The sequence below is a fragment of the Cibotium barometz genome, chromosome 31, assembly GCF_041138505.1.
Source record: "Cibotium barometz isolate CiBa-2024 chromosome 31, ASM4113850v1, whole genome shotgun sequence".
Lineage (NCBI taxonomy): Eukaryota > Viridiplantae > Streptophyta > Polypodiopsida > Cyatheales > Cibotiaceae > Cibotium > Cibotium barometz.
In genome coordinates, this window is record NC_141076.1 from 43174837 (window position 1) to 43202702 (window position 27866).

General features: G+C 35.2%; 1 protein-coding gene across 1 annotated transcript; it reads right to left on the minus strand.

The window, feature by feature from the left end:
- Positions 1-4936: 4936 nt before the first annotated feature.
- LOC147620893 (cucumber peeling cupredoxin-like) lies at positions 4937-6895 on the minus strand. The gene is made up of 3 exons (XM_086825474.1): positions 6590-6895; positions 5513-5631; positions 4937-5367 (listed from the first exon to the last, which is right to left on the minus strand). Exons 1-3 carry the CDS (start codon positions 6792-6794, stop codon positions 5230-5232), a joined length of 462 nt encoding a protein of 153 aa, XP_086681600.1. The 5' UTR covers positions 6795-6895; the 3' UTR covers positions 4937-5229.
- Positions 6896-27866: the final 20971 nt, after the last annotated feature.

The window sequence follows — 27866 nt, forward strand, 5'->3', positions numbered from 1 at the left end:
TCGATTCTACCATTTTTGGCCTTCTGAGTTCATTTTTAATGTCAAAAGTGCCAAATTCTATAGTCAAAAATCGAATGATGGAATTTTACAACTCCTTGAGCCCTCCTTTTAAAAAGTGTGTTTCTTCTTTCTTTCAACAATTTCCCCTAATGATCTAGAGTTCAAAAAAACTCGTAATTTTTTTTTAAATCTCCCATACGGAAGCTTGCAAAAAATATTCTCTGTGTAGTAGAGGTCATTAAAGTTCTTAATTCTCAAAGTTGCATCTCCATGATGGGTAATGGTGTGGAGCCATCAATGTATGACAAGCCCTTCGCTTTTCATGCACAAGAACTGATGCCATGATCACCTTAACTTAATTAGCATGTACCTGGGAGTCTAGATTTCTCTTAGTGGGGCCATGTATTCCTGCCAATTTTGGTTTTGTCACTGAGGGGATAGGGTGTGTGCCTCACTCAGGTTGGACTATAGCGGGCTAGGTAGTCTCTGGGATCAACAAAGTGTCATCTCCTCTAGTGTGCCATTAGGGGTGGTCAAATCTTTCACTGGGCAAATAGGTGATCCTTGTATTTATTCACAAGATAGATTTTAGCCATGTTGAAGGGTGTATCAAGGTGGTTATGGAAGTTACCTTAGAATGTGAGATCTTGTACATTGGGTGGGTATGTGAGTTGCTATTCTTTGAGGACACGCAAGGACACCCTTGTTTCCTTCCCATCCTTCACTAGCTTCTTCTCAAGTAGTTGTTGGCGGTGGTGCCTTATTGAGATCTGGCCCCTCATGGAATGATTTGATGATAGGGGGCTCTTAGATGCATGGTTAATGATGGGGGAGGAGCTCTAGGCTTGGGGGATGACCTATGGGAAAAGTAGGTACTCTCATGGAGGATGATGCAGATGGGCTATGGGTGGGGTGTAGAGTTTGGCCAGTTGAAGATCAATGGGTATGGTGGCTTCAGGATCACTTATGACCAAGTAGGTTTTTCTCCTACATTTTTTCTTTGTCGTAGAAGAGTGTGCCTCATTCACTTGTGGAGCTTCTTCTTTAGAAGGTAGGTGGCCCACCTTGTTTTCCTTCCGAGGAATCTTTAAGGTCATCCTCTTCATCTACAAGATGTGGCCTTGGAAAAAGGCATAGGGCCTTGCTAGAGATGTCTTGTGGGTAAGCCACATATGGATGGAATGGATGGTGGCATAAACATCTCCGGACTTCACTACTTTGCACTCTAACTAACCCCCCACATGCATGCAATTTGCATATTTTAGTTGAACTTTCCCCAAGTTAACTAAAGAAAATCTCACCCATGCAATGCATGGTTCGGTTAATTAGAGCTTCCCACATTATCTCTTCATGTGTAATTTAATTAATTTGAACAATTTACCTTAGTCCTTATACCCATAACTTTGCACATTTATTTTTATTTACATGCCTAAAGGTCTTAACCCTTTTCAAATTCACTAAGGCTTTACCTTAGTTTATTTTTCACTTGGTCTATTCTATTTCTTTTAATATTTTACCATGCCCTACTAGTCAATTAAATTTTCCTAGCTCATGTTTACATCTATAAGTATGTGTTCACATGCACATGCATGATGGGTGTCCACATGGACCCCTTTTTTGACAAAACCCAATGTGTACATTTCGCACCTTAATTATTCATCAAGTTGCTTGCATTTATTAATTTTAAACACATCATACAAGGTCCATGAATTTAGGTACAACTGGCATATACACATGTGCACATGAAATTCTTATTTAATATTTTCATTAATTTGATTAATTTACCCTAGGTTCTCCATAAGGAGTGACTCTACACAAGTAAGTTAAAACCTACACTCTTACTGTTGAAATTTGAGCATAATGATGAGCTATGGTGGATCATACACTAGAATCAACATCATTAACAAAGTGATTAGTAAATGATTAAGACGTAATTAGTGGATAATTAACAAATAGATTAATGTAGGCATGGATACTCAAAAACCAGCAAATTCTCATTCGGGCTATGCCTCAATTTATAGAGTTTACATCAAGCATCAAATCCCATTGATTTCTCCATGATTCACTCCCAGAATATCTCCACCTCTTGCCTGATTCTCTCCACCTCTTCTCTTTTCCCTGAATATCTCCCATAATAACTCCACACTCCTAAATTCTCTCATGCTTCCCTTTATTCTCTCCCAGTAGATTCTTCTCACCTTTTCACAGGTTCTTTCACAATTACATCTTCTCTTTTACAGCCTCTATCCAAGGGCTTGTTCCCGCACACACCCTATTCACTTGTATATTTCAACACCTCCCCTCAAGTGAATACTCCTAGTACACCTAGACCCTATACCAAGTTTGCCTCCCCTTACTTGGTAGTCCGCGACCAGTGTCTACTCCTCCCCTCAAGTTATCTCAACACACCTGGACCCTGTATCAAGTTTCTTTCTTACTTGACAGTCCGCGACCAGTGCTTCAAGTCCCTAAACTCATAGTCCTTGACACTCTCTCTCTCGATGTGTCCAAGGCTTACTATAGTTGCCCGCGACCTTGACTAAAGTGCCCACACATACATCTACCACTTGGCCTACATCATCGGTGGCTCAGAGGTGGTTTTACTTTATTGGGGCAGGTTACATTGGGTTGTGGGGTCTCTCTCTCTCTCTCAGAGATTTTCACATGGCTCCTCACCCTTTGGAGCCTCACATCTTCTCTTTTCTTCAGTCTTCTTGTCGTGGTGGCAGCTTCTCTCCACGCGTCCGTCTCTTCTTTCAGTCATCTTCTCTTTTCTTCAGTCTTCTTGTCGTGGCAGCTTCTCTCCATGCGTCCGTCTCTTCTTTCAGTCTTCTTGGGGCACCTTCTCTTCTCGTGGCATCTTCTCTTCTCGTGTCCATGTCTTCCTTCAGCTTTTCTTCTTGGTGTGGATCCTCTTCTTGGGAAGAGATATTCTTCTTCTTTCATGGCTGGGGCCATGAGCTCGTCCGTCAGGTCATTTTGCTCTATGTGAGCAACATGTTTCAATGTTTTGCTGACAGTTCCTTTGGGCTTTTTATGTTTATCTTGTATCATTATGCAATGCAAACCCAAATTTATGCGGGAGGCCTTACCTCTTGCCTTAATCTGGACAAGGGCAGTGTCTGTTCCCATTTTTACACTGATGCAATGTGCCCAATACATAATGCGTATAGCATCCATTATTATGCACATTCCAAATGCAACTCTGGCTGTGAATAATCTTGAATTTGAGTGAGATTTACAGGCATTAACCAAGGGCTAAATGCAAAATGATGATTATCACAATTTTATCAGCACAATTTTTTCAGAAATTACATTAAATCAAGGGTAACCAATTTGTACGGGATGGTTGGAGTATCAGACCAACTCCAATTTGCAATCTGAAGCTATAGGGATCTGTATCAGATACCTAATGGTTAATTTGAACCCTCAATTGCACCAAAATACAGTGATTAGCACTGATTAATCATTGATTAGTAAATTAATGCTCTGTTTTGTGTGCAAAAAACAGAGTATGCGGGGAGTCCAGATCTGGTGCCTTCCACTTCAAATGAGCTCAAATGCTTTCAAAGGCATCAATAGCAATGAGTCTAGTAGAGGATTAAGCCAAGAAACACAAGATTTGACCAAATATTGAAAGCTTAATCTCTGTTTTACCAAAGTCACCTGCAGATTTGATGAAGAGCTTGGATCTCAATGTAGACTTGATGAAACTCAATTCTGTCTTCATCAGCTTATAGAGCATGCTTGATTACACCTTGGGCTAAGAGGAATTAGAAGCATTTGATTTGAGCAAGGAGAAATCTTCAATTCCCTTCAGAAAAAAACGCGCCGGCCAAATCGTTGATTTCTGCTTCCTCCGTTGGCGGTTTGCTGCGCCGTCTTGCTGAGCTTGTAGCCAAGGATGTTGGCTAGCTTGTGTTAGAAGCTTGTGCCCTAATTTTATGTGTGTAAGGTGCTAGAGATCCTCCACTGGCTGGGGGTGAAGGGGGAAGTGAAAAACTCACTAAAAATTTGATTTTTTTGCTAATTATCTACTAATCCTAATTAATTAACTAATGGGCTCATAAACCTAATTGATTCTAGGCATGGCTCTGATACCATGTTGAAATTTGAGCATACTGATGAGCTATGGTGGATCATACACTAGAATCAACATCATTAACAAAGTGTAACAAATGATTAAGACGTAATTAGTGGATAATTAACAAATAGATTAATGTAGGCATGGATACTCAAAAACCAGCAAATTCTCATTAGGGCTATGCCTCAATTTATAGAGTTTACATCAAGCATCAAATCCCATTGATTTCTCCATGATTCACTCCCAAAATATCTCCACCTCTTGCCTGATTCTCTCCACCTCTTCTCTTTTCCCTGAATATCTCCCATAATAACTCCACACTCCTAAATTCTCTCATGCTATCCTTTATTCTCTCCCAGTAGATTTTTCTCACCTTTTCACAGGTTCTTTCACAATTACATCTTCTCTTTTACAGCCTCTATCCAAGGGCTTGTTCCCGCACACACCCTATTCACTTGTATATTTCAACACTTACTAGGTTACACATGCATGCATAGGTTATGAGTTGTAAAGCTCTTGACAACGAGGTCTCTAGGGGTTTACAAAAACATCAACCAGAGTTATAAGAATGTTTCATCACATATTTGTTGTTTTTGTCTTGTGTTGAAGACGTGAATTTGTAGCCTACTGGGGGTACTTTATGGATGTCCCCCAAAGACAATCTAGTGAGGTTACATGATCAATGATGACATTAACTGAGTTAATTTTCAATTTTTATCTAGAAAAGGGTGAGTTCTTAAATGCTATAGAACTATGAAGAGCACTTTTCTTTTGTGAGTAATTAGAGAAAGAAATCTAGATAGCATTATAAAAGTGAAGAAAAACACTTTAAAATCAGAGTGCTAGGTATGATTCATATTATGAATGTTTTTTTTCTTATAAGAAATAACTAGAGCTTATATATATTTATAGAACATAAGCTTGTACATGCCCAAGAGAGACCATCACTTTGGATACTTTAAAAATTACAGAAGGCATCTAGCAAGCCCCATGTAGGGTCTCCACCATGGATGCACATAGATAGCATCATTGATGTGGAGCATGTGACCATTAAAAATTTACAAGCATAGGAAGGGTACCATAGTTATGCACCAAAAGCACAAGATTATATACTTTGTGTGTTATAGCATCTCATACTTGGAGCCTTAATGAGAAGGAGGAGGTGAAAGAGGAGTTGGTAATATTGTGAAAGCTACTTTTTGGCCACTGGTGCAATGAGTGCCAAATCCTTCCACAGGCATGTTGCAGCCAAAATAATAGGTGCCAGCATCTACAGCCTCCCACTGCCAAGAGTATAAGTGTATTAGTGTACAATTCATCACACAATTATTAGAGGTAGCAAATTTATAAACTAAAGGTTTTAACGTACCACAATTCATCACAATTATTAGGTGGAAAATTTATAAAGTTATTAAGGTTTTAACTTACCATGAAAGACCCTGACTCTCCAGAGTCTAATTCAGTTGCATAGGTGAAATCGCAACTCTCATAAGAGGTCTTGTTAGAGAATTGATGAATGGTGTGAAACTTGGCCGTATATTGGAAAACTATGACGGCATGTAGAGCATGAGAATTAGCACAATACCACAATATCTTATGCATCCATATGGGATAGTAATACACAATGACCTGTTGCTCATGATGGCATAGGCAAATCAAAATATCATGTATGTATAGATATACATGTGCCTTGCGTGTGCATACACGCACATTTGTGTGTGTAAGTTTCTCTCTCTCTCTCTCTCTCTCTCTCTCTCTCTCACACACACACACACACACACACACACACACACACACACACACATGCTCCATACAACCAAAACCTCATAACCATGTTGCCATAAGTGGATACATGGGCTCTTGAAAAAAAACACACACACACACACACACACACACATAGGCTCCATACAACGAAAATCTCATTACCTTGTTGTCAGCCGTGAGTTTGCCATAAGTGGATACATGCGCTCTTGAACAAGCTAGTATGGATTGAGAGAAAGAGAGATTATATTTATATTCATGTATGTGTATGTGTATGTGTATGTATATATGTATGTGTGTGTGTGTATAATGCCTCCCCACTTTGCCAATCTGAGTGTCGATGTGGACACACGACCAATGGAACCAAAAATGGTGGAAATGATGGTGAGCCATGCCGAGCCGACAAGTAGAGCCATATACATATATGTATGCATGTGTATATGTATACATATGTCTATCTATCTATCTCTCTCTCTCTCTCTCTATATATATATATAAAATGTATAATATATATGTGTGTGTGTGTATATATATATATATATTTTATATGTATAAAGAGAAAGTGCATGTTTTCTTTAAGGTGAGGAAAGTGTGAGAATGGCTGTGTTTTGAGAGAGAGGGAGAGAGAGAGGGGTATTAACGTCGGTAGAATGCAACACGAGGGCATATACGACCGACGGTGGGACTTGAACTCGTGTTTGAGAGAGGGAGAGAGAGAGAGAGAATAATGATGATGAGACTCACCAAACAGGTCACCGGGATAGAAGGTATGAGATGAGGACCAAAGATTGTAGTTGGGCACTCGATGGGTGGACATATCGTAGTTCTCCCAGCCGAGGTGTCCGCCCACGCAGTAGATGGCGGCGAAGGACAGGTCTGAGAAACACAGGAGGGTGGTGGTGGCCGCCGCAAAGAAGAGGGAGCTGAGAAGCTGCTCGTGAACGCCCATGATCGCCTCCGACTTGTTGTGGTTGGGTGAAGAGCCTTGCAGAGTGTGAAGAAGAGTGCAGGAGGCTCCCTTCACGCGCAGAGTGATGATGAGGAAAGGCTGCCCAAAAAAAAAAAGTAAAGCTGCCATTCGTGAGGTGATATCACACACATCGTCCATAGCCACCAAGCGTGCGTGTCCTCTCTCATTTAATTACCACCACAAGTTCACGAGAGTTCTTACATTACCAAAGTACGATGCATGAATGTAAGAGTCGCCCCCCCGGGACTATTTGACACCCCTTTTTTCAAAGGGGATCAATGACGGACATTGTCGCTCAAAAATCGAGGATCGGGTGAGCCGTCGGATTTTTTGTGATCCATGTGTAATCCCTGTGAAATCCAAGCGTGAACCCTGTGTGATCCTATCCAAGATAGGATCACACAGGGTTCACGCTTGGATTTCACAGGGATTACACATGGATCACAAAAAATCCGACGGCTCACCCGATCCTCGATTTTTGAGCGACAATGTCCGTCATTGATCCCCTTTGAAAAAAGGGGTGTCAAATAGTCCCGAGCCCCCCCCCCCCCACACACACACACCTATATATATTCATTTATGCCTTCAATTACACTCTCTTCAAAAAAAAAAATGTCTTTAATATCGGGCACTTCTTCTCGTGGTTAACTTGGGGGTGGCTTGTAACCTATATAAGTACTAGGTTTTTTGCTAATGATAAGAGGTATTCTATTGAGGAATGTTCACTTAGAGGTAGGTATAGCCATAGATGCTAAGAAAGTGAAAGAGATTTACGTTCCTAAACTCTTATAATAATATCAAAGAATTCCAATGGCATTATTGTAGTTTTTTATGGTATTTAGTAATCGTACCCACTATACTGACTAACTCAATAAGAAGCATGCAATGTATGGAGAGTGTATGTTTGGGTGCTAAAGTGTGGAAAATATTTTCAATACTTGAAGTTGATATTTTAGTAGCCCTCATCTTTTAGCATCTGAATTGGAGAAAATAATTTCATGTGTTTGTGGATGCTTTACATACCCATGCATGTCAGGGGAGCACACCCTACACCTCTTTGAGGAGGGTCAAGACCTCAAAGAGGCACGTCAAAGGCACAATTTATGTACATGAGGAATTCTTGGTGAAGGAACCAAACAAAGTAGTGAACAATGATTAGAAACGAACAATAGAAAAACCTGAGGAGAAGACATGGCTTCAACTCACCAAGACTGAGAGAAGGAAAAGAAATAAATCCTTGGTAGAAGTTGAAAGGGAAGGCAAGAGGTTCATGGCTCAAAAAGAAGAGGATGATAACAAGGATCTAGATCTAAGACCGATTTCATGCCATTTTAAGTCATACATGATTGATGAAAGTATAGTCTACCTTACAGAACAACACTCCAAAGAGGGATATGAAGGCGTAGCATATGATGGGCCATATCTACAATTAAGGAGATTGACATAGCAAACCTAGTGAGGACCCCAAACCAGTGTTCATTACTTAAAAATTGACTTTTGAGGAGAAAGGATTGGTTGATCACTTGAAAGGATTCAAAGATTGTTTTGCTTGGAAGTACATAGATATGAAGGGTATTCCACTAGAAGTGAATGGATATGAAGGGTATTCCACCAAAAGTGCATGGAAGTACATGGATATGAAGGGTATTCCATCAAAAGTGGTGCAACGTACAATTACAATCATAGAGGGGTCTTGGCTCATCAAAAGTGAAGCAATATACCATTTCAATCATAGAGGGGTCTTGGCTCATCAAAAGTGAAGCAATATACCATTTCAATCATATAGGGTTCTTGACCCACCAGGAAAAAGACCTTACCAAACGAACCCAAAGTACTCATAGCAACTGTAAAAAAGGAGGAGATTGATAAATGCATAGGAGTTATAAATGAGGAAATTGATAAAGTCATTGCTATAAGATTCATATACAAAATTGAGCATAATGATTGGGTTTCTTCCATTGTCACTATGCCCAAGAAAAATGGAAAACTCATTGCTACGGAATCATTTATGAAATTAAGCATACTAACAAGGTTAATTCCATTGTTAATGTGACCAAGAAAAACTAAGGGTATATGTGGATGTCAATGCCACAAAGACCATTATCCATTGCCCCACACTAAGCATGTTTTAGAACGTGAGTGTTTGGAGAAGAAAGCTATATTGTCTTGGAAGGTTTCTCAGGATACAATCAAGTGTATATTGCCCTGAAGACCATCACAAGATAGCATTTACAATAATGGGTGGAACATTTTCCTATAAGGTTCCTATAGGTTCATGCCCTTTGGATTAACAAATGCACTTGCCACATTTCAACTGTTTATGTGCATTGCATTTAAGGACTACTTTTGCAAAAGTGGCTAAAAGACTAAATAGTAGACAATTTATGTGCTCACTCAAGATGGAAGGACCATCTAAGACTTAATAGACAATTTATGTGCTCACTCAAGATGGAAGGACCATCTAACTTGCTTAATAAAGGTGTTTCTAAGGTAATGATTATATAAGATATCCTTGAACCCTTTGAAATACCAATTATGCATAAAGCATGGGGTAATCTTGGAACACATGTTGTCCAAAACTAGTATTTCCGTTGATGATAATAAAGTCAAACTTATATTGGAATTATTTCCCCCAACAAATTACAAAAGGTGTATAAAGGTTTATGGGCCACATTGAGTATTATCGAAGGTTCATTACATTCTATGTTGAAATTGCAAGACCATTATATATTGACTATTCATAGTCTTTAATTGGACTCTTTGATTGAACAAAAGAATGTTAAAAAACATATGATGAACTTAAGAATGCATTAGCTATTTCACCTTGAGGCCATCCAACTGAGATAACAACTTAATCTTTCACATACACATTAGGTCTTCAAATTTTACAATTAGTTATGTGTTGGCACAAGCATGGAAACGCAAATTGGATTACCCTATTTGTTTTGCTAATAGACAACTCAATGATGTTGAGATGAACTATACCACCACAGAAAGAGAAGGATTGACCATGGTTTACACTATACAAAAATATTGTCATTAATATTTGGCCAATAAATTTTTTCTTTGTGAACCATCAAGGTTTGTTATACCTTGTAAACAAGCCTTTCACATTTCAAGACGCATCATACACTGGTTGTTTTCTAGTTTTGCTATTAGAATTTGACTTTAGGATCACTCTACGGAAAGGATCCAACATGTTTTAGTTGACACCTTACCAATGGTAAACCTATAATTGGCAGCAATAAATTACCGAGTTAGATTTGGTACATGAAAGAAGAGATGAGATATCGTAACTTCTCGCTTATGGTTTTTTATAAGATCGCCCATTAAACAAGGATAAGGCTTATCAAGCTAGCTCCACCTTATCAATTGATATAGCAGGATAACTATATCATATTGAAAAAGAAGATATACGGATGAGAGGAGATATGTTAGGGAAGATGAATTTGTAAATGTCCTTAAAGAAGCAATGCACAATTATTTCCTAACACATGAACATATGAACCTATAGATGTAAGTCTAGAGACATGAACATACATACTTGATCCTATATATGTCAACCTACATATGTGAGCCTATAGACATGACATGGTATCTTAAAATACTTTTGGAAGAATAATACAAAACTCACATATACAACAAGAATAAACCATAGAATTGAATTTAAATATACAAGATGAGCATAAAATAACATAAAAACAAGAGATAAAGTAGACATCACTTCAACATAGTATTGGGTGCAATCTTCCCCCCCAAGAAGTGTCGGCTCTTCCCACTTCTTGGGTATTTATGTATTTATTCATAAAAATAGCCCACATGCTAAAAATAGTTACATGCTTATGCATGGGCTTGCCCTTTACAAAAACAGGAGTTTCTTTAACCAAAAGCTAAGATAAATTATTCCTATCTAAACCATTAAAGGAAAAATACATAAAGAACCCCAAGGGCTAATTCACATGCAACAAAATTAATAGATCCACGCCCAAGTATAACAAAAGTGGATGGCCAACAATAATGCAAAATATCTCAAAGTAAATACTATAGCCAAAATACCTCATAGTAAATACTACAGCCAAACTACCAAAAATGAGAACCTTCACGGTAATTGTTTATGCCACATCACTGCCATCATGTCCCAGCCAAACCGGCTTATGAGCACAAAGCTCGTCAATCTCACCAACCTACAGGTTGTCCATTCAAACATACAATAGCACATAAGCATTAAATCTAACACTTAGTTCCAGCCATCCCTAATTTCATATGTCCTACACATGGAATATTTGGAATCACACAAGTGCCATGCTACAAACATAGTAGTAATTAGGTGTCCCCAATTAACCACAGAGTGACGGACAGACACATCGTAACATGTCTCTTGCCCGAGATAGCAACTACCCTCAGTTGTATTATATCAACTAGCATGTGTTTGAAAGTAAGATTGGATGAGGTTGAGATAGGCGCGAAAAAACTAGTGGGGGGAAAACTTGATCAACAAATAATGCATATATGCAATGAACGAATCAAATGAACATATGTGAAACGAGTCCAAGGGTCCCATATCACAAAGGCACATTGCACATACACACACAAGATGGTAAAAGATAGAAGACATAAATGTTTTTGGTATAAGTACATGAAATGAATATGATGTCCCATACGAGCATATTAACTCCACATATCACTTCTCAAAATAGAAGTTTGAGATGGAGTGGCAAGTTTCCTCTAGAACTTAAATTTTGACGTAAATTTTCTTTATCTTAAATTTGTTTAACTAATACCTAAATTGTGGAAAATATTTAATGTATGCATGCCAAAATCTATTCTTACTTGAGAAATGAATGATAATCTAATGAAATCATTTTTGAAATCTTATTATAAAAGTAAAGATGGGTTTTAAAGATTTCTTTAGTTTTTCCAATTTGATAAAATATCTGAATGTTGAATGTATGGTTTGCTAGTGTTTACTGTTTAGGTCTTTAGATAGTAGAAATGATAAAATAAGTACAAAAACAAATGTGAACCGCTTGTAAAATAAAATCGACACATACATCCATGGTTGATAGTGTAGTTGAAATTATTTGGCAAAATTAATTTTAACACTCCAAAGACATGTGAATTTAAGAGTTGTTATTGCAATAGTACTTCAACACAATTTATGAGAAACTTGACATTATAAAAATAAAAAATAAAATTATTATTGATATCAAAGTTGGAGAAACTTACCTTTAGTTGAGAATTGACTTTTGATACATTCAAAATTTAAGCACAATATAACCATGAACATAATGAATGACTAGCAAAAATTCTAAAAACATTGATTGATAAAAATAGAAATATGAATTTAACTATTTCATTGTAGCTGTCTCTTAGGAATTAAAAAAAAAATTTCAAGTCATAGGCGAGTTAGTGTCAAAAGACATTACTAGGGATAGATCATATATGTTTACTCAAGGCCATAAAGAAGGTCTCTAACTAGGTAGGACTTAAGGTTTGGACAATCTTTCAATGAAAGAGTTATGATGAGGCACTTATGTTCATGGAGTTCCATGCGAACTCACATGTACACAAAGGAGACATGATAAAATCTTTGATTCAAACTAGGGTAAAAGAAATAATACTTGTACATGTTATTCTTGCTAGCAATGGACAAAATTTATGGCATAATTTCATTGAAGCTTGTATAAAATACCTTCAAAAGATATTTATAGCAGGTGTTTCGCAAACTTAAGGAAGGAAATCTTTTGGTCATATTTTACCAATTATCATATAAGCTTAAAAATAAGTCTGTAATAATAAGTTTGTTCTTAGGGTCACATGATGGAAGATTTTGCTAATTGTTCAACCATCTCTTGGTTTATAGAAGGTCCTGATTCATGCTTTTGCAAAGGGAATAAAGGTAGACATATACATAAGTTGTTTAACACCCTCAGATAAAATTATGATTAAGGTTTTAGGCCACTTAAATGTTACTGCACAAGCTTTGAATTCGAACAAGACTAAAAGGTTTTGAAACGGTTTAAATAAACAAGTCTTTTAGAATTAATAACTCTAAAGTATAGATTTAACAGCTAGGAATAGCTATATTATTAGCTCTCAGATAATATAGCTTGCATTGGTCTAAATTTTAACGCTTTTAAAAACACCAAGAGAAGACAAAAATAAAGAAAGGATAAAACTTGGAAGCGGTGTTTAATAAAACAAAGTTCAAGGCTTACTTACCTTTATATATATATATATATATATATATATATATATATATATATATATATATAACTTAATAACTTGGCCAAACTTTAATGTTAAACTTGTAGAAGCATCACAATGAAAGTCTTCCCGAATTGTTGAGCTTTTTCTTTGGTAAAACTTTTCTTTCGTTTTTGAAAGATCCCTGTCCCCTCCGCGCAACGAACTCTGGGGTACTAGTAGCGAAAGTAGCACTACTTGCACGGGGCAGGATCCCTCACTCGGGGCCTCTCCCACGTATATCAGGACAAGAGACTAATCCCTCAATTTTTCCAAAACCGAACCCGGAAAAACTTCCCTTGCTCGGAAAGCACGGGCGATTCCTCTAGGATATTTTTCCTCTAACATAGTCAAGATCCTTAACTAACTGAACTGATCTGACCGAACCCATAAGTATCATAGTCAGATCAAGGAAAAGACTTGCACTTGGATCCAACGCTTTTTTCCTCATTGAGAGGCACAGCCATTGATTCTTTTCCATAGAACAATTTTTATCCGGGATTTACTTCATCTATCATACCATAACAGAATTGAGTCTCATTTTGGGATCCATCAGTCTAGCCTAACCCCATCCAGTCCCGCGGGTTAGCCAACCGCCCAACCACTGTAGTGATGGGATCCATTTGAGAATTTGGTTAGGTTTTGTCCTGGGTACCAGGGAAAAGAGTTCCCATGCCCCCTAGCCGGATATTCATGCAAACTTAAAACTAGTCACACCACTTACACACCCAGTATGAAATTGCCTTTTTCTCACAGATTCAACTATCTTTAAAACAATCATTTAATGAAACTATAGTATCACTGATCATAATCCTCCAAAATTAATCCGATTGAATCCTAATTTCTAATTTTTCCTTCATCGGTGTACTTATGGCAACATTGGCAACCAAAACGCTCACCACCTGTCCACTCTCACGGGCCTTTTCGATAGTTCCTAGCTCATAGTACCCGGCAATATATTCACTTATAGAAATCAAAATGGAATCTCCATTGAAGATCAGCAAGATCAACCAACAGATCCATATAAAAGAGCCATGGACTCATCCGTTTGAGGACCAGCAAGGTCAATCAACCAGATCCATGCCCGAATTCAGAAAACAACTCTTACTCCTTGTTCCAATATCTTCCACGACGCATGTGTGGATACCTTCAGTGACCTAGAGCCCGAGCACCATATGGTCAGCACCCTCCTCCTCTAGGATCCTTTGCAGGTCACCTAGCGCTTCACTCATAGGCCACTTCCGTAGTCCCTCATCAACCGTACCGGAAGCTCACCATTTAAATCAACCCAAGGTTGGTCAAGACCTCGGCCGACCTTGCTTTACGTGAGATGTCCTCCGTTGACTCTCCGTCAGCTGTTGTAACTTTATCAGATAGGTCTCCACGACCTCATTCACAAGACGGTCAAAATGCTTCCCCAGCATTTTTGACATAAAACAGTCATTTAAAAACAGGTCATAAATACAGTTTCTATAACGAACTCTCGTCTTTCCACATTGTTCCACATCAATCGTCATTTATTTCATATGTATTCCCACTCTCATCACATCATTTTCCATCTCATCACATCTTTCCTCATTTATCCGCATCAGATCTCATCCACTCGCATCTACCCATATCCACATCTCATCACATCATATTCATTCACATCACATATCACATCTATCCCAATTTACATCGCATCTCATTCACTCACATCCCGATTCACATGACATCATCGCATCTCATTCACTCACATCCCGATTCACATGACATCATCACATCTCATTCATTCACATCCCGATTCACATCACATCACATCTATTCACATCCATCACATTCATTTACATCACATTCATTCATATCCATCACATTCATTCATTCATATCCACCACATTCATTCTCATAACCATCCCATTACATACATTCTATCCACATTATATCACATCACTTCTATCCACATCATATCTCATTCATACACATCTCATCTCATTCATCCACATCCATCCAATCGTTCACATGTACGACTACTCACATCTATCCATACATTCATATCTATCACTTCACATCCACATATATTTATGTCACATCACATCTCTTTACATCACATCACATTCTTTCACATACACATCCACATCCATTCTTTTACATACATTCACATCCATTCTTTCACATACTCATCCACATCCATTCTTCACATATACATCCACATCCATTCTTTCACATACATCCACATCCATTCTTCACATACACATTCACATCCATTCTTCACATACTCATCCATATCCATTCTTCACATACACATTCACATCCATTCTTTACATACACATCCATATCCATTCTTCACACCATATCTATTCTTCACATACACATTCACATCCATTTTCACATACCCATTCACATCCATTCTTCACATACACATTCACATTCATTTTCATCACATACACATCCTTATCCATCTATTCATTCACATCTATTTGATTAACATCATATCTCATCACATCTATTCACATCACATTACATCCATCCATTCATTCACATCTATGTGATTCACATCGCATCTGATCACATCTATTCACATCACATCCCATCCATCCATTCATTCACATCTATCTGATTCACATGACATCTCATCACATCTATTCACATTACATCTATCTGATTCACATGACATCTCATCACATCTATTCACATTACATCTCTTTTCTATGCAAGTTTTGAGTTTGATTTTCTTTTGAATACAAGGAGTATTTCTTGAATCAGTATCCCCAAAACTTCTTGATCGGAATTCTGAATTTCATACCAAAATTCCTCGAATTCCATAACCTTGATCCACAGATCAATTCGAAGCGTCTCAAACTTACTTTCAGTTTTGGCGGGAGTTTTGAGGGTATTTTTCTAAACTGGTCACATCTTCTTTCCTCGAAACTGATGAAAGAGTTTTGTCTTGGTCATAGTCTGATTCAAGGTTCAAGTCGGATAAGATTTTTCGTGATCTATCTTTCTTGAAAAGGTTTGGTAATTCAGTTAGTATTTTACTGAATTTCTTTCTTTGAATATTTACTTAACTAATTTCTAGAATAGTTACGAATTTCAATAAGGAATAAATTAATCATTTATGTGAATATTTTGATCTCAATAGATTTCCTGAATTTTCTTTTTACAATCTGTGTGAATATAAAACGATAGAAATTTCTCTCTTAGAGTATTTAATTATTCATTTATCAAATACTCATAGAATTTAAACATGGAATTTAAGAGAATTCTAATTTTGATATAAAAATTCTTTATGCATCTATTTATGCATAAAAATCAACTTCAATGTGGGAATAAAACTTTTATTAAAAAATCATTTTATGCATCTATTTATGCATAAAATCAAATTTAATAGGAATAACACTTATAATAAAAAAATTTCCTTTAGGTATCTTTCTATATGCGTAAAAATTAAATTTAATAAGAATAACACTTTTGTAATAAAAAAATTTTCTTTATGCATCTTTCTATGCAAAAAATCAAATTTAATAAGAATAACACTTTTATAATAAAAAAATTTTCTTTATGCATATTTCTATGCATAAAAATTAAATTTAATAGGAATAACACTTTTATAATTGAAAATTTTCCTTTATGCATCTTTCTATGCATAAAAATTAAATTTAATAAGAATAAAACTTTTGTAATAAAACAAATTTCTTTATTCATATTTCTATGCATAAAATAAAATTTAATATAACACTTTTATAATAAAATTTTTTTTATGTATCTTTCTATGCATAAAAATCAAATTTAATAAGAATAATATTTTTATAATAAAAAAATTTCCTTTATGCATCTTTCTATGCATAAAAATCAAATTTAATAAGAATAACACTTTTGTAATAAAAAAATTTCCATTATGCATCTTTCTATGCATAGAAATCAAATTTAATAAGAATAATATTTTTTTAATTAAAAAATTTCTTTATGCATCTTTCTATGCATAAAAATCAAATTTAATAAGAATAACACTCTTGTAATAAAAAATTCCATTATGCATCTTTCTATGCATAGGAATCAAATTTAATAAGAATATCATTGATATCCATGCATATTCATAGGTGAATATGTACGTGGAGTAATTAGAATATTTCTTTTAGATGCAAAAATGGTGGGAATTACTCTTTTGGAATAACATAAAAGTAAACTTTCTTTTCCACAAAATTCTAGAAAATTTTGCCATAACCTCCTTTGTATGGCTGACCATTTCTCATTTTTATCATTCTTTATTTAACTTAAATTAACCCAAATTAGATTTATAGAACTCTAATCTACACAATTTTCTAAATTCAAGAGGGTAAACAATAAGAAGAGTTTAATTAATCCCTTAGTTAATCTTTCTAGGATTGAGAAAGATTGGAATGTAAAGAGGAAAAGGGGGTGGCCTTTTTATTAAAGGCATAGCATTTGAATTTAATTTAACATTTGCAAAATATAAAAATTAAGAAAACCATAGAAACAAGTAAGAAAATTAGCTTACATGGAGCTTGTAAGCTCTCCTTTGGCTTGAGGGATTGAGGGTTCTACTCTTGTTTGAAGCAACAGTGGCCACCAACTCACTTTGGAGAGGATTAGGCCAAAAACAATTGAATTATTAAAAAAATCAATGTAGATGGCTCAGGACAGGAGCAAAGTAGCAGTGCATAAACACCATTAAGCTTTTACAAAGGGGGAGGCTTCTATTTATAGGAAAAAGTGAGCCTCTAACCAAGCAAACTGATTCTAGAATTTTCCAGATCAATTTGGTCAATTTTTGACCATTTTTGGGTCAGTTTAGCTTACTTTTCGGATCTAGTTTTGAAATAGGAGAGAGGAGAGATGAAAATATCTCATTTTATTAATAAAAAATTAGGAGTAATGATGAGAAGAAGGTGCCTACTTCATGAGGGGAGATCCCCACATTGAGGTGTCAAAATTCAGCTTTTTAATTCTTTTCTTTGGTCCTTAGTCCACTCTCTTCATCTTATGTGAGCATTTACTCATTTTTCGGGGGTTTTTCTTTTATTCTTCAATTTATTTTCTCCCTACATTTGGATTAATCTTATTGGTCCATAGGAACCTTAATTGGACCATAATCTAAAAATTTCTAAAAATTTAGACCCTTAGGCTAAGGTCCTTTATACCTATTTTCAATTAATTCCAATTGCACATTGGAAAGTTCTTTTTGAATTTATGTTTCAAGGGAAACCATTTTAGACACTAGGAGGATTTTTATATCCAAAAATATCTCAATTTTGAATTACCTCCCTCTAGACATTTTCTCTCTCCAGGCCAAAATAGGGTAAAACAGGATCTTTTCTTTATTTCAGAGAGGGGAATAATTATAAGATCAAAAGGGGAGGTTCTTACACCTACACACCTCAAAAGCTGGAGGGAGGAATCTTACATCCTATCCCACTTAAAAAACGCGAGATGTCCTCATCTCGCAAAAACTAGAGGACAACTCTTTCCCTTAAGATCCAACTGATTCTGGGGTTCCTTATAGTGTGATGAACCCAATAGAATCCTGGGATAAAGATCCCTTATATAGAACTCATCATCAGATAACAATTCATTCAGATCATATCATTCATATCCTTAACACAATAAGGGTCCATTAGACCAAAATTTCCATCTGAACATTCCTCCATGGGAATTTCAATTATACAGGTTTTTAATTTGTCATCCCTTAACTTGATCCACTGGGTCAAGTGTTAATAGTAGCAATCTGTCAGCACAATCCACTAATCTCATAGTGATTTGCTGAAGTCATTATCGTCATTCCAGTTACGAACATCATCATAGGGACTCGTCCCATTCATCCTCATTGTGGTTTTGCTCAGCTTAACGCTTTTCAACCAAAATTCATGAATCATCATTTTTCAATCAGAATCCAAATCAACTCATCAGTTCTCAACCAGAATTTTAAAATCATATCAACCACATTTGAATTCATCATCTGGATAGCATTTTTGTTTATAATTTCAGGGTCTTAGATTTACTCGTATATACTACTAGTAAAGAGCTGCAGTTATACCCTCGGTATATACGGGTAGTCATGGACCTTGGAATTTTAAGGTAAATATCATCATGTCTAGGCCTTAAGCAAGTCAGGGATTCCATACAATTGCGGTACTTCCATTTGAAGACGCAATTACCTATTTATGAATCTTCATTCTAAATATCGATTTGTATGAATTTCATCACACAATTACAACCTTTTACTGCTACTTCATAAATTTTTGACATTTTTGATTTCTCGGTTGATCCACTTTAGCCGAATTGCTCTAATACCAGCTGAAAGATCCCTATCCCCTCCGCGCAACAAATTCTGGGGTACTAGCAGTGGAAGTAGCACGCGGGGTAGGGTCCCTCACTCGGGGCCTCGCCCACGTATATCCGGACAAGAGACTAATCCCTCGATTTTTCCAAAACTGAACCTGGAAAAACTTTCCTCGCTCGAAAAGCACGAGCGATTCCTCCAAGATATTTTTACTCTAACGTAGTCAAGAGCCTTAATAACTAACTAAACTGATCTGACCGAACCCGTAGGTATCATAGTCAGATCAAGGAAAAGACTTGCACTTGGATCATAGAGACCAATGCTTTTTTCTTCAATGAGAGGCATAGCCGTTGATTCATTTCCATAGAACAATTTTTATCCGGGATTTACTTCATCTATCGTACCATAAAAGAATTGAGTCTCATTTTAGGGATCCATTAGTCCAACCTAACCCCATCTAGTCCCGTGGGTTAGCCAACTGCTAGCCAACTGCCCAACCACTGTAGTGATGGGATCCATCTAAGAATTTGGTTAGGTTTTGTCCCGAGTACTAAGGAAAAGAGTTCCTAGGCCTCCTAGCCAGATATTCATACAAACTTAAAACTAGTCACACCACTTACACACCCAGTATGAAATTGCCTTTTTCATCATAGATTCAGCTGTCTTTAAAACAATCATTTAATGAAACTATAGTATCACTGATCATAATCCTCCAAAATTAATCCGGTTGAATCTTAATTTTTTTAATTTTTCCTTCATCAGTGTACTTATGGCATCATTGGCACAACCAGAACGCTCATCACCTATCCACCCAGGGGCCTTTTCTCGATAGTTCCTAGCTCATAGTACCCGGCAATATATTCACTTATAAAAATCAAAATGGAATCTCCGTTTACGATCAGCAAGATCAACCAACAAATCCATATAAAAGAGCCATGGACTCATCCGTTGTTGAGGACCAGCAAGGTCAATCAACTAGATCCATGCCCGAATTCAGAAAACAACTCTTACTCCTTGTTCCAATATCTTCCACCATGACGCACGTGTGGATATCTTCGGCAACCCAGAGCCCGAGCACCGTATGGTCAGCACCCTCTAGGATCCTTCGCAGAGGTCACCTAGCACTTCACACATAGGCCGCTTCCTTAGTCCCTCATCCACCGTACCGGAAGCTCACCATTTAAATCGAGCGGAGGCTAGTCAAGACCTCGGCCGACCTTGCTATGCGAGACATCCTCCGTTGACTCTCCATCAACTGTTGCAACTTTATCAGATAGGTCTCCACAACCTCATTCACAAGACGGTCAAAATGCTTCCCCAGCATTTTTGACATACAACACTCATTTAAAAACAGGTCATAAATACAGTTTCTATAACAAACTCTCGTCTTTCCACATTATTCCACATCAATCCTCATTTATTTCATATGTATTCCCATTCTCATCACAACATTTTCCATCTCATCACATCTTTCCTCATTTATCTGCATCAGATCTCATCCACTCGCATCTACCCATATCCACATCTCATCCACTCGCATCTACCCATATCCACATCTCATCCACTTACATCTACCCATATCCACATCTCATCACATCACATATCACATCTATCCCAATTTACATCGCATCTCATTCACTCACATCCCGATTCACATGACATCACATCTCATTCATTCACATCCCGATTCACATCACATCATATCTATTCGCGTCCATCACATTCATTTACAACACATCCATTTACACCTATCACATCACATTCATTCATATCCATCACATTCATTCATTCATATCCACCACATTCATTCTCATAACCATCCCATCACATACATTCTATCCACATTATATCACATCACTTCTATCCACATCATATCTCATTCTTTATACACATCTCATCTCATTCATCCACATCCATCCAATCGTTCACATGTACAACTACTCACATCTACATTCATATCTATCACTTCACATTCACATATATTCATGTTACATCACATCTCTTTACATCACATCACATTCTTTCACATACACATCCACATCCATTCTGTCACATATATCCACATCCATTCTTCACATATACATCCACATCCATTCTTCACATACACATCCACATCCATTCTTTCACATACATCCACATCCATTCTTCACATACACATTCACATCCATTCTTCACATACTCATCCATATCCATTCTTCACATACACATTCACATCCATTCTTCACATACACATCCATATCCATTCTTCACACCATATCTATTCTTCACATACACATTCACATCCATTCTTCACATACACATTCACATCCATTTTCACATACAGATTCACATCCATTCTTCACATACACATTCACATCCATTTTCATCACATACACATCCACATCCATCCATTCATTCACATCTATCTGATTCACATCGCATCTGATCACATCTATTCACATCACATCTCATCACATCTATTCACATCACATCCCATCCATCCATTCATTCACATCTATCTGATTCACATGACATCTCATCACATCTATTCACATTACATCTTATTTCTATGCAAGTTTTTAGTTTGATTTTCTTTTGAATACAAGGAGTATTTCTTGAATCAGTATTCCCAAAACTTCTTGATCGAAATTCTAAATTTCATACCAGAATTCCTCGAATTCCATAACCTTGATCCACAGAGATCAATTCGAAGGGTCTCAAACTTAGTTTCAGTTTTGGCGGGAGTTTTGAAAGTATTTTTCTAAACTGGTCACACCTTCTTTCCTCGAAATTGATGAAAGAGTTTGGTCTTGGTGATAGTCTGATTCAAGGTTCGATTCGGATAAGATTTTTCCTGATCTATCTTTCTCGAAAAGGTTTGGTAATTCAGTTACTATTTTACTGAATTTCTTTCTTTGAATATTTACTTACCTGATTTCTAGAATAGTTACGAATTCCAATGAGGAATAAATTAATCATTTATCTGAATATTTTGATCTCAATAGATTTTTTAAATTTTTTTAACAATCTATGTGAATATAAAACGATAGAAATTTCTCTCTTAGAGTATTTAATTATTCATTTATCAAATACTCATAGAATTTAAACATGGAATTTAAGAGAATTCTAATTTTGATATAAAAATTCTTTATGCATAAAAATAAACTTCAATGGGAATAACACTTTTATAAAAAAAATCATTTTATGCATCTATTTATGAATAAAATCAAATTTAATAGGAATAACACTTTTATAATAAAAAAATCAAATTTAATAGGAATAACATTTTATGCATCTATTTATGAATAAAATCAAATTTAATAGAAATAACACTTTTATAATAAAAAAATTTTCTTTATGCATCTTTCTATGCATAAAAATTGAATTTAATAAGAATAACACTTTTGTAATAAAAAAAATTTCTTTATGCATCTTTCTATGCATAAATTGAAATTTAATAAGAATAACACTTTTATAATTAAAAAAATTTCTTTATGCATCTTTCTATGCATAAAAATTAAATTTAATAATAATAACACTTTTATAATAAAAAAATATCCTTTATGCATCTTTCTATGCATAAAAATTAAATTTAATAAGAATAACACTTTTGTAATTAAAAAATTCCTTTATGCATCTTTCTATGCATAAAATTAAATTTAATAAGAATAACACTTTTATAATAAAAAATTTTCTTTTATGCATCTTTCTATGCAAAAAAATCAAATTTAATAAGAATAACACTTTTATAATAAAAAAATTTCCTTTATGCATCTTTCTATGCATAAAAATCAAATTTAATAAGAATAACGCTTTTATAATAAAAAAATTTCCTTTATGCATATTTCTATGCATAAAAATCAAATTTAATAAGAATAACACTCTTGTAATAAAAAAATCCATTATGCATCTTTCTATGCATAGAAATCAAATTTAATAAGAATATCAGTGATATCCATGCATATTCATAGGTGAATATGTACGTGGAGTAATTAGAATATTTCTTTTAGATGCAAAAATGGTGGGAATTACTCTTTTGGAATAACATAAAAACAAACTTTCTTTCCCACAAAGTTCTGGAAAATTTTGCCATAACCTCCTTTGTATGGCTGACCATTTCTCATTTTTATCATTCTTTATTTAACTTAAATTAACCCAAATTAGATTTCTAGAACTCTTATCTACACAATTTTCTAAATTCAAGAGAGTAAACAATAAGAAGAGTTTAATTAATCCCTTAGTTAATCTTTCTAGGATTGAGAAAGGTTGGAATGTAAAGAGGAGAAGGGGGTGGCCTTTTTATCAAAGGCATAGCATTTGAATTTAATTCAACATTTGCAAAATATAAAAAATTAAGAAAACCATAGATTTTTCATTAAACAAGTAAGAAAATTAGCTTACATGGAGCTTGTAAGCTCTCCTTTGGCTTGAGGGATTGAGGGTTCTACTCTTGTTTGAAGCAAGAGTGGCCACCAATTCACTTTGGAGAGGATTAGGCCAAAAACAAATGAATTAGGTTCTACTCTTGTTTGAAGCAAGAGTGGCCACCAATTCACTTTGGAGAGGATTAGGCCAAAAACAAATGAATTATTAAAAAATTCAATGTAGATGGCTCAGGACAGGAGCAGAGGAACAGTGCATAAACACCATTAAGCTTTTACAAAGGGGGAGGCTTCTACTTATAGGAAAAAGTGAGCTTCTAACCAAGCAAACTGATTCTACAATTTTCCAGATCAGTTTGGTCAATTTTTGACCATTTTTGGGTCAGTTCAACTTACTTTTTGGATCTAGTTTTGAAATAGGAGAGATGAAAATATATCATCTTATTGATTAAAAATTGGGGGTAATGATGAGAAAAAGGCGCCTACTTCATGAGGGGAGATCCCCACACTAAGGTGTCAAAATTCAGTTTTTTAATCCTTTTCTTTGGTCCTTAGTCCACTCTTCATCTTATGTGAGCATTTACTCATTTTTCGGGGGTTTTTCTTTTATTCTTCAATTTATTTTCTCCCTACATTTGGATTAATCTTATTGGTCCATAGGAACCTTAATTGGACCATAATCTAATTTTTTTTAAAAATCTGGACCCTTAGGCTAAGGTCCTTTTATACCTATTTTCAATTAATTCCAATTGCACATTAGAAAGTTCTTTTTGAATTTCTGTTTCACGGGAAACCATTTTAGACACTAGGAGGATTTTTATATCCAAAAATATCTCAATTTTGAATTACCTCCCTCTAGACATTTTCTCTCTCCAGGCCAAAACAGGGTAAAACAGGATCTTTCTTTTATTTCAGAGAGGGGAATAATTATAAGATCAAAAGGGGAGGTTCTTACACCTGCACACCTCAAAAGCTGGAGGGAGGAATCTTACAGTTTTTGTAGGCTAAAGAGGGTGCTAAGCTTGTAATAATATAAGCTTTTAAAGCTTATACATTGTAAAGCTTTATAAGCTTTTACTAATAATAAGATCTTTGGGTTTTATAAACTAAAGTTTATTTAACAATACTCTACGGCTATAAGAGAGCCGCCCGCCAACATACAAAGCTTTTTTTAAATAAATTAATAAATATTAAAGCTTTTTAAAGATTTAAAAATCTTTAATCTAAAGCTTTTGTTCTGAAAGTTTCTTTTTTTTGTAAAGCTTTAAGTAAAACTTAATTTTAAAGCTTTTTAACAAAGCATTCTCCATGGCTGGCTACAACTTTAGCCTTTGGATTTTAGTGAGCTTCCCCTTATTCTTCAAATCCAAGTAGCTTCCCCCTATTCTTCAAATCTAAGTACCCCTTAGCTTCCCCCTATTCTTCAAATCCAAGTACCCCTAAGCTTTGATACCACTGATACAGGATCTTAAAATAATTTTTGAAGAATAATACAAAACTCACATATACAACAAGACTAAACCATAGAATTGAATATAAATTGACAAGATGAGCATAAAATAACATAAAAACAAGAGATAGAGTAGATATCACCTTCAACACAGTATTGGATATCACCTTCAACACAGTGTTGGATGCAATCTACCCTCGACAAGAAGTGTCGGCATCCTTCCACTTCTTCAGTATTTATGTCTTTATTCATAAAAATAACCCACATGCCAAAAATAGTTGCACGCTTATGCATGGGCTTGCCCTTTACAAAAATAGGAGTTGCTTTAACCAAAAGCTAAGATAAATTCTTCCTACCAATTTTAATAAAAATAACACTTTTGAAATAAAAAAAATCCTTTATGCATCTTTCTATGCATAAAACCAATTTAAATGAAAATAACACTTTTGAAATAAGAATAAATCCTTTATGCATCTTTCTATGCATAAAATCAATTTTAATAAAAATAACACTTTTGAAATAAAAATAAATCCTTTATGCATCTTTCTATGCATAAAATCAATTTTAATGAAAATAACACTTTTGAAATAAAAATAAATCTTTTATGCATCTTTCTATGCATAAACCAATTTTAATGAAAATAACACTTTTGAAATAAAAATAAATCTTTTATGCATATTTCTATGCATAAAATCAATTTTAATAAAAATAACATTTTTAAAATAAAAATAAATCCTTCATGCATCTTTCTATGCATAAAACCAATTTTAATGAAAATACCACTTTTGAAATAAAAATAATCTTTTATGCATCTTTCTATGCATAAAAATAACACTTTTGAAATAAAAATAATCTTTTATGCATCTTTCTATGCATAAAATCAATTTTAATGAAAATAACACTTTTGAAATAAAAATAAATCTTTTATGCATCTTTCTATGCATAGAAATTAAATTCAATGAAAACAACACTTTTATAATAAAAATTACATTATTCATCTTTCTATGCATAGAAATTAATTTTAATAATTAATATCAGCGATATCCATGCATATTCATAGGTGAATATGTACATGGTGTAAATTAGAATATTTCTTTTAGAATGCACAAAAATGGTGGGAATTACTCTTTTGGAATAATAAAAAAATTAACTTTCTATTCCACAAATATCTAGAAAATTTTACCTAACCTCCTTTGTATGGCTGACCATTTCTCATTTTAACATTCTATTTTCAATTTGAATTAACCCCAATTAGATGTAAAGGATTCTAATCTACACAATTTTCAATTTTCAAGAGAGTAAACAATAAGAAAAGTTTAGTTAATCTTTTTGTTAAACATTCTAGGATAAAGAAAGGCTGAATTGTAAAGAAGAGAAGGGGGAGGCCTTTTCATCAAGGCATAGCATTAGAATTTGCTTTAATCAACTATAAAACAAGAAATTCAAGAAAACCATAGATTTGAAATTGAAAAGTAAGAAAAATTTAGCTTACATGGAGTTGTAAGCTTTCCTTTGGCTTGAGGGACTAAGGGTTCTACTCTTGTTTGAAGCAAGAGTGGCCACCAATTACTTTGGAGAGGATTAAGCCAAAAACAATTGAATTATCAAGAAAAGTCAATGTAATTGGCTCTGGGTAGGAGTATAGTAACAATGCATAAACACTATTAACCTTTTACAAAGGGGGAGACTTCTATTTATAGGAAAAAGTGAGCCTCTAACCAAGCAAACTGATTCTAGAATTTTCCAGATCAGTTTGGTCAATTTTTGACCATTTTTTGGTCAATTTAGCTTACTTTTTGGATCTAGTTGAAACAGAAGAGAGGAGAGACGAAAATATCTCATTATTTTTTAGTTTAAAACTCCTCCACACATGTGAAATAGGCCCCTCCTTCATGAGGGGAGATCCCCACACTGAGGTGTCAAAAATGCGTCATTTCTTCTAAATATCTCTTCTTTTTCAACTAATAAACCTTGTCCTTAGTCAACTCTTCATCTTATGTGAGCATTTACTCATTTTTGGGGGATTTTCTTTTATTCTTCAATTTATCTCCTCCCTACATTTGGATTAATCTTATTGGTCCATAGGAACCTTAATTGGAGCATAATTCAAAATTTTTTGAAAATCTGGACCCTTAGGCTAAGGTCCTTTATACCTATTTTAATTTATTCAAATTGCACATTGGAAAGTTCTTTTTGAATTTCTATTTCAAGGGAAATCATTTTAGACACTAGGAGAATTTTTATATCTAAAAATATCTCAATTTTGAATTACCTCCCTCTAGACATTTTCTCTCTCCAGGCCAAAATAGATAGAAACAAGATCTATTATTATTTTGAAAAGGGGATTGATTACAGGGGGAGAAACTGGACATCTTGAGGGGCTGGGGAGGAATCTTACATCCTACCCCACTTAAAAAACGCGAGATGTCCTCATCTCGTAGGTGGAGTATGATCTCTTTCATCTTCTTCTTCTTCTTCAATCACTTCCAGCGTTACTGCCTTGGAAGTGGATGGCCGATTTGGGAACATCTCTCTTTGACTTCCCCTATTCTAAGGGGGAGGTCTTGCATTACTTTGGATTGAGACTGCGGGTTGGTTGAAGGGTCTACCTCTCTTGGATTTTCTTGATTTTGGCGGAAAGAAACCTGATTACTCTGGAAGGAAGGACCTGGAGTCTGGAATCTTGATCCTTGATTTCCCTACCCCAAAAACCT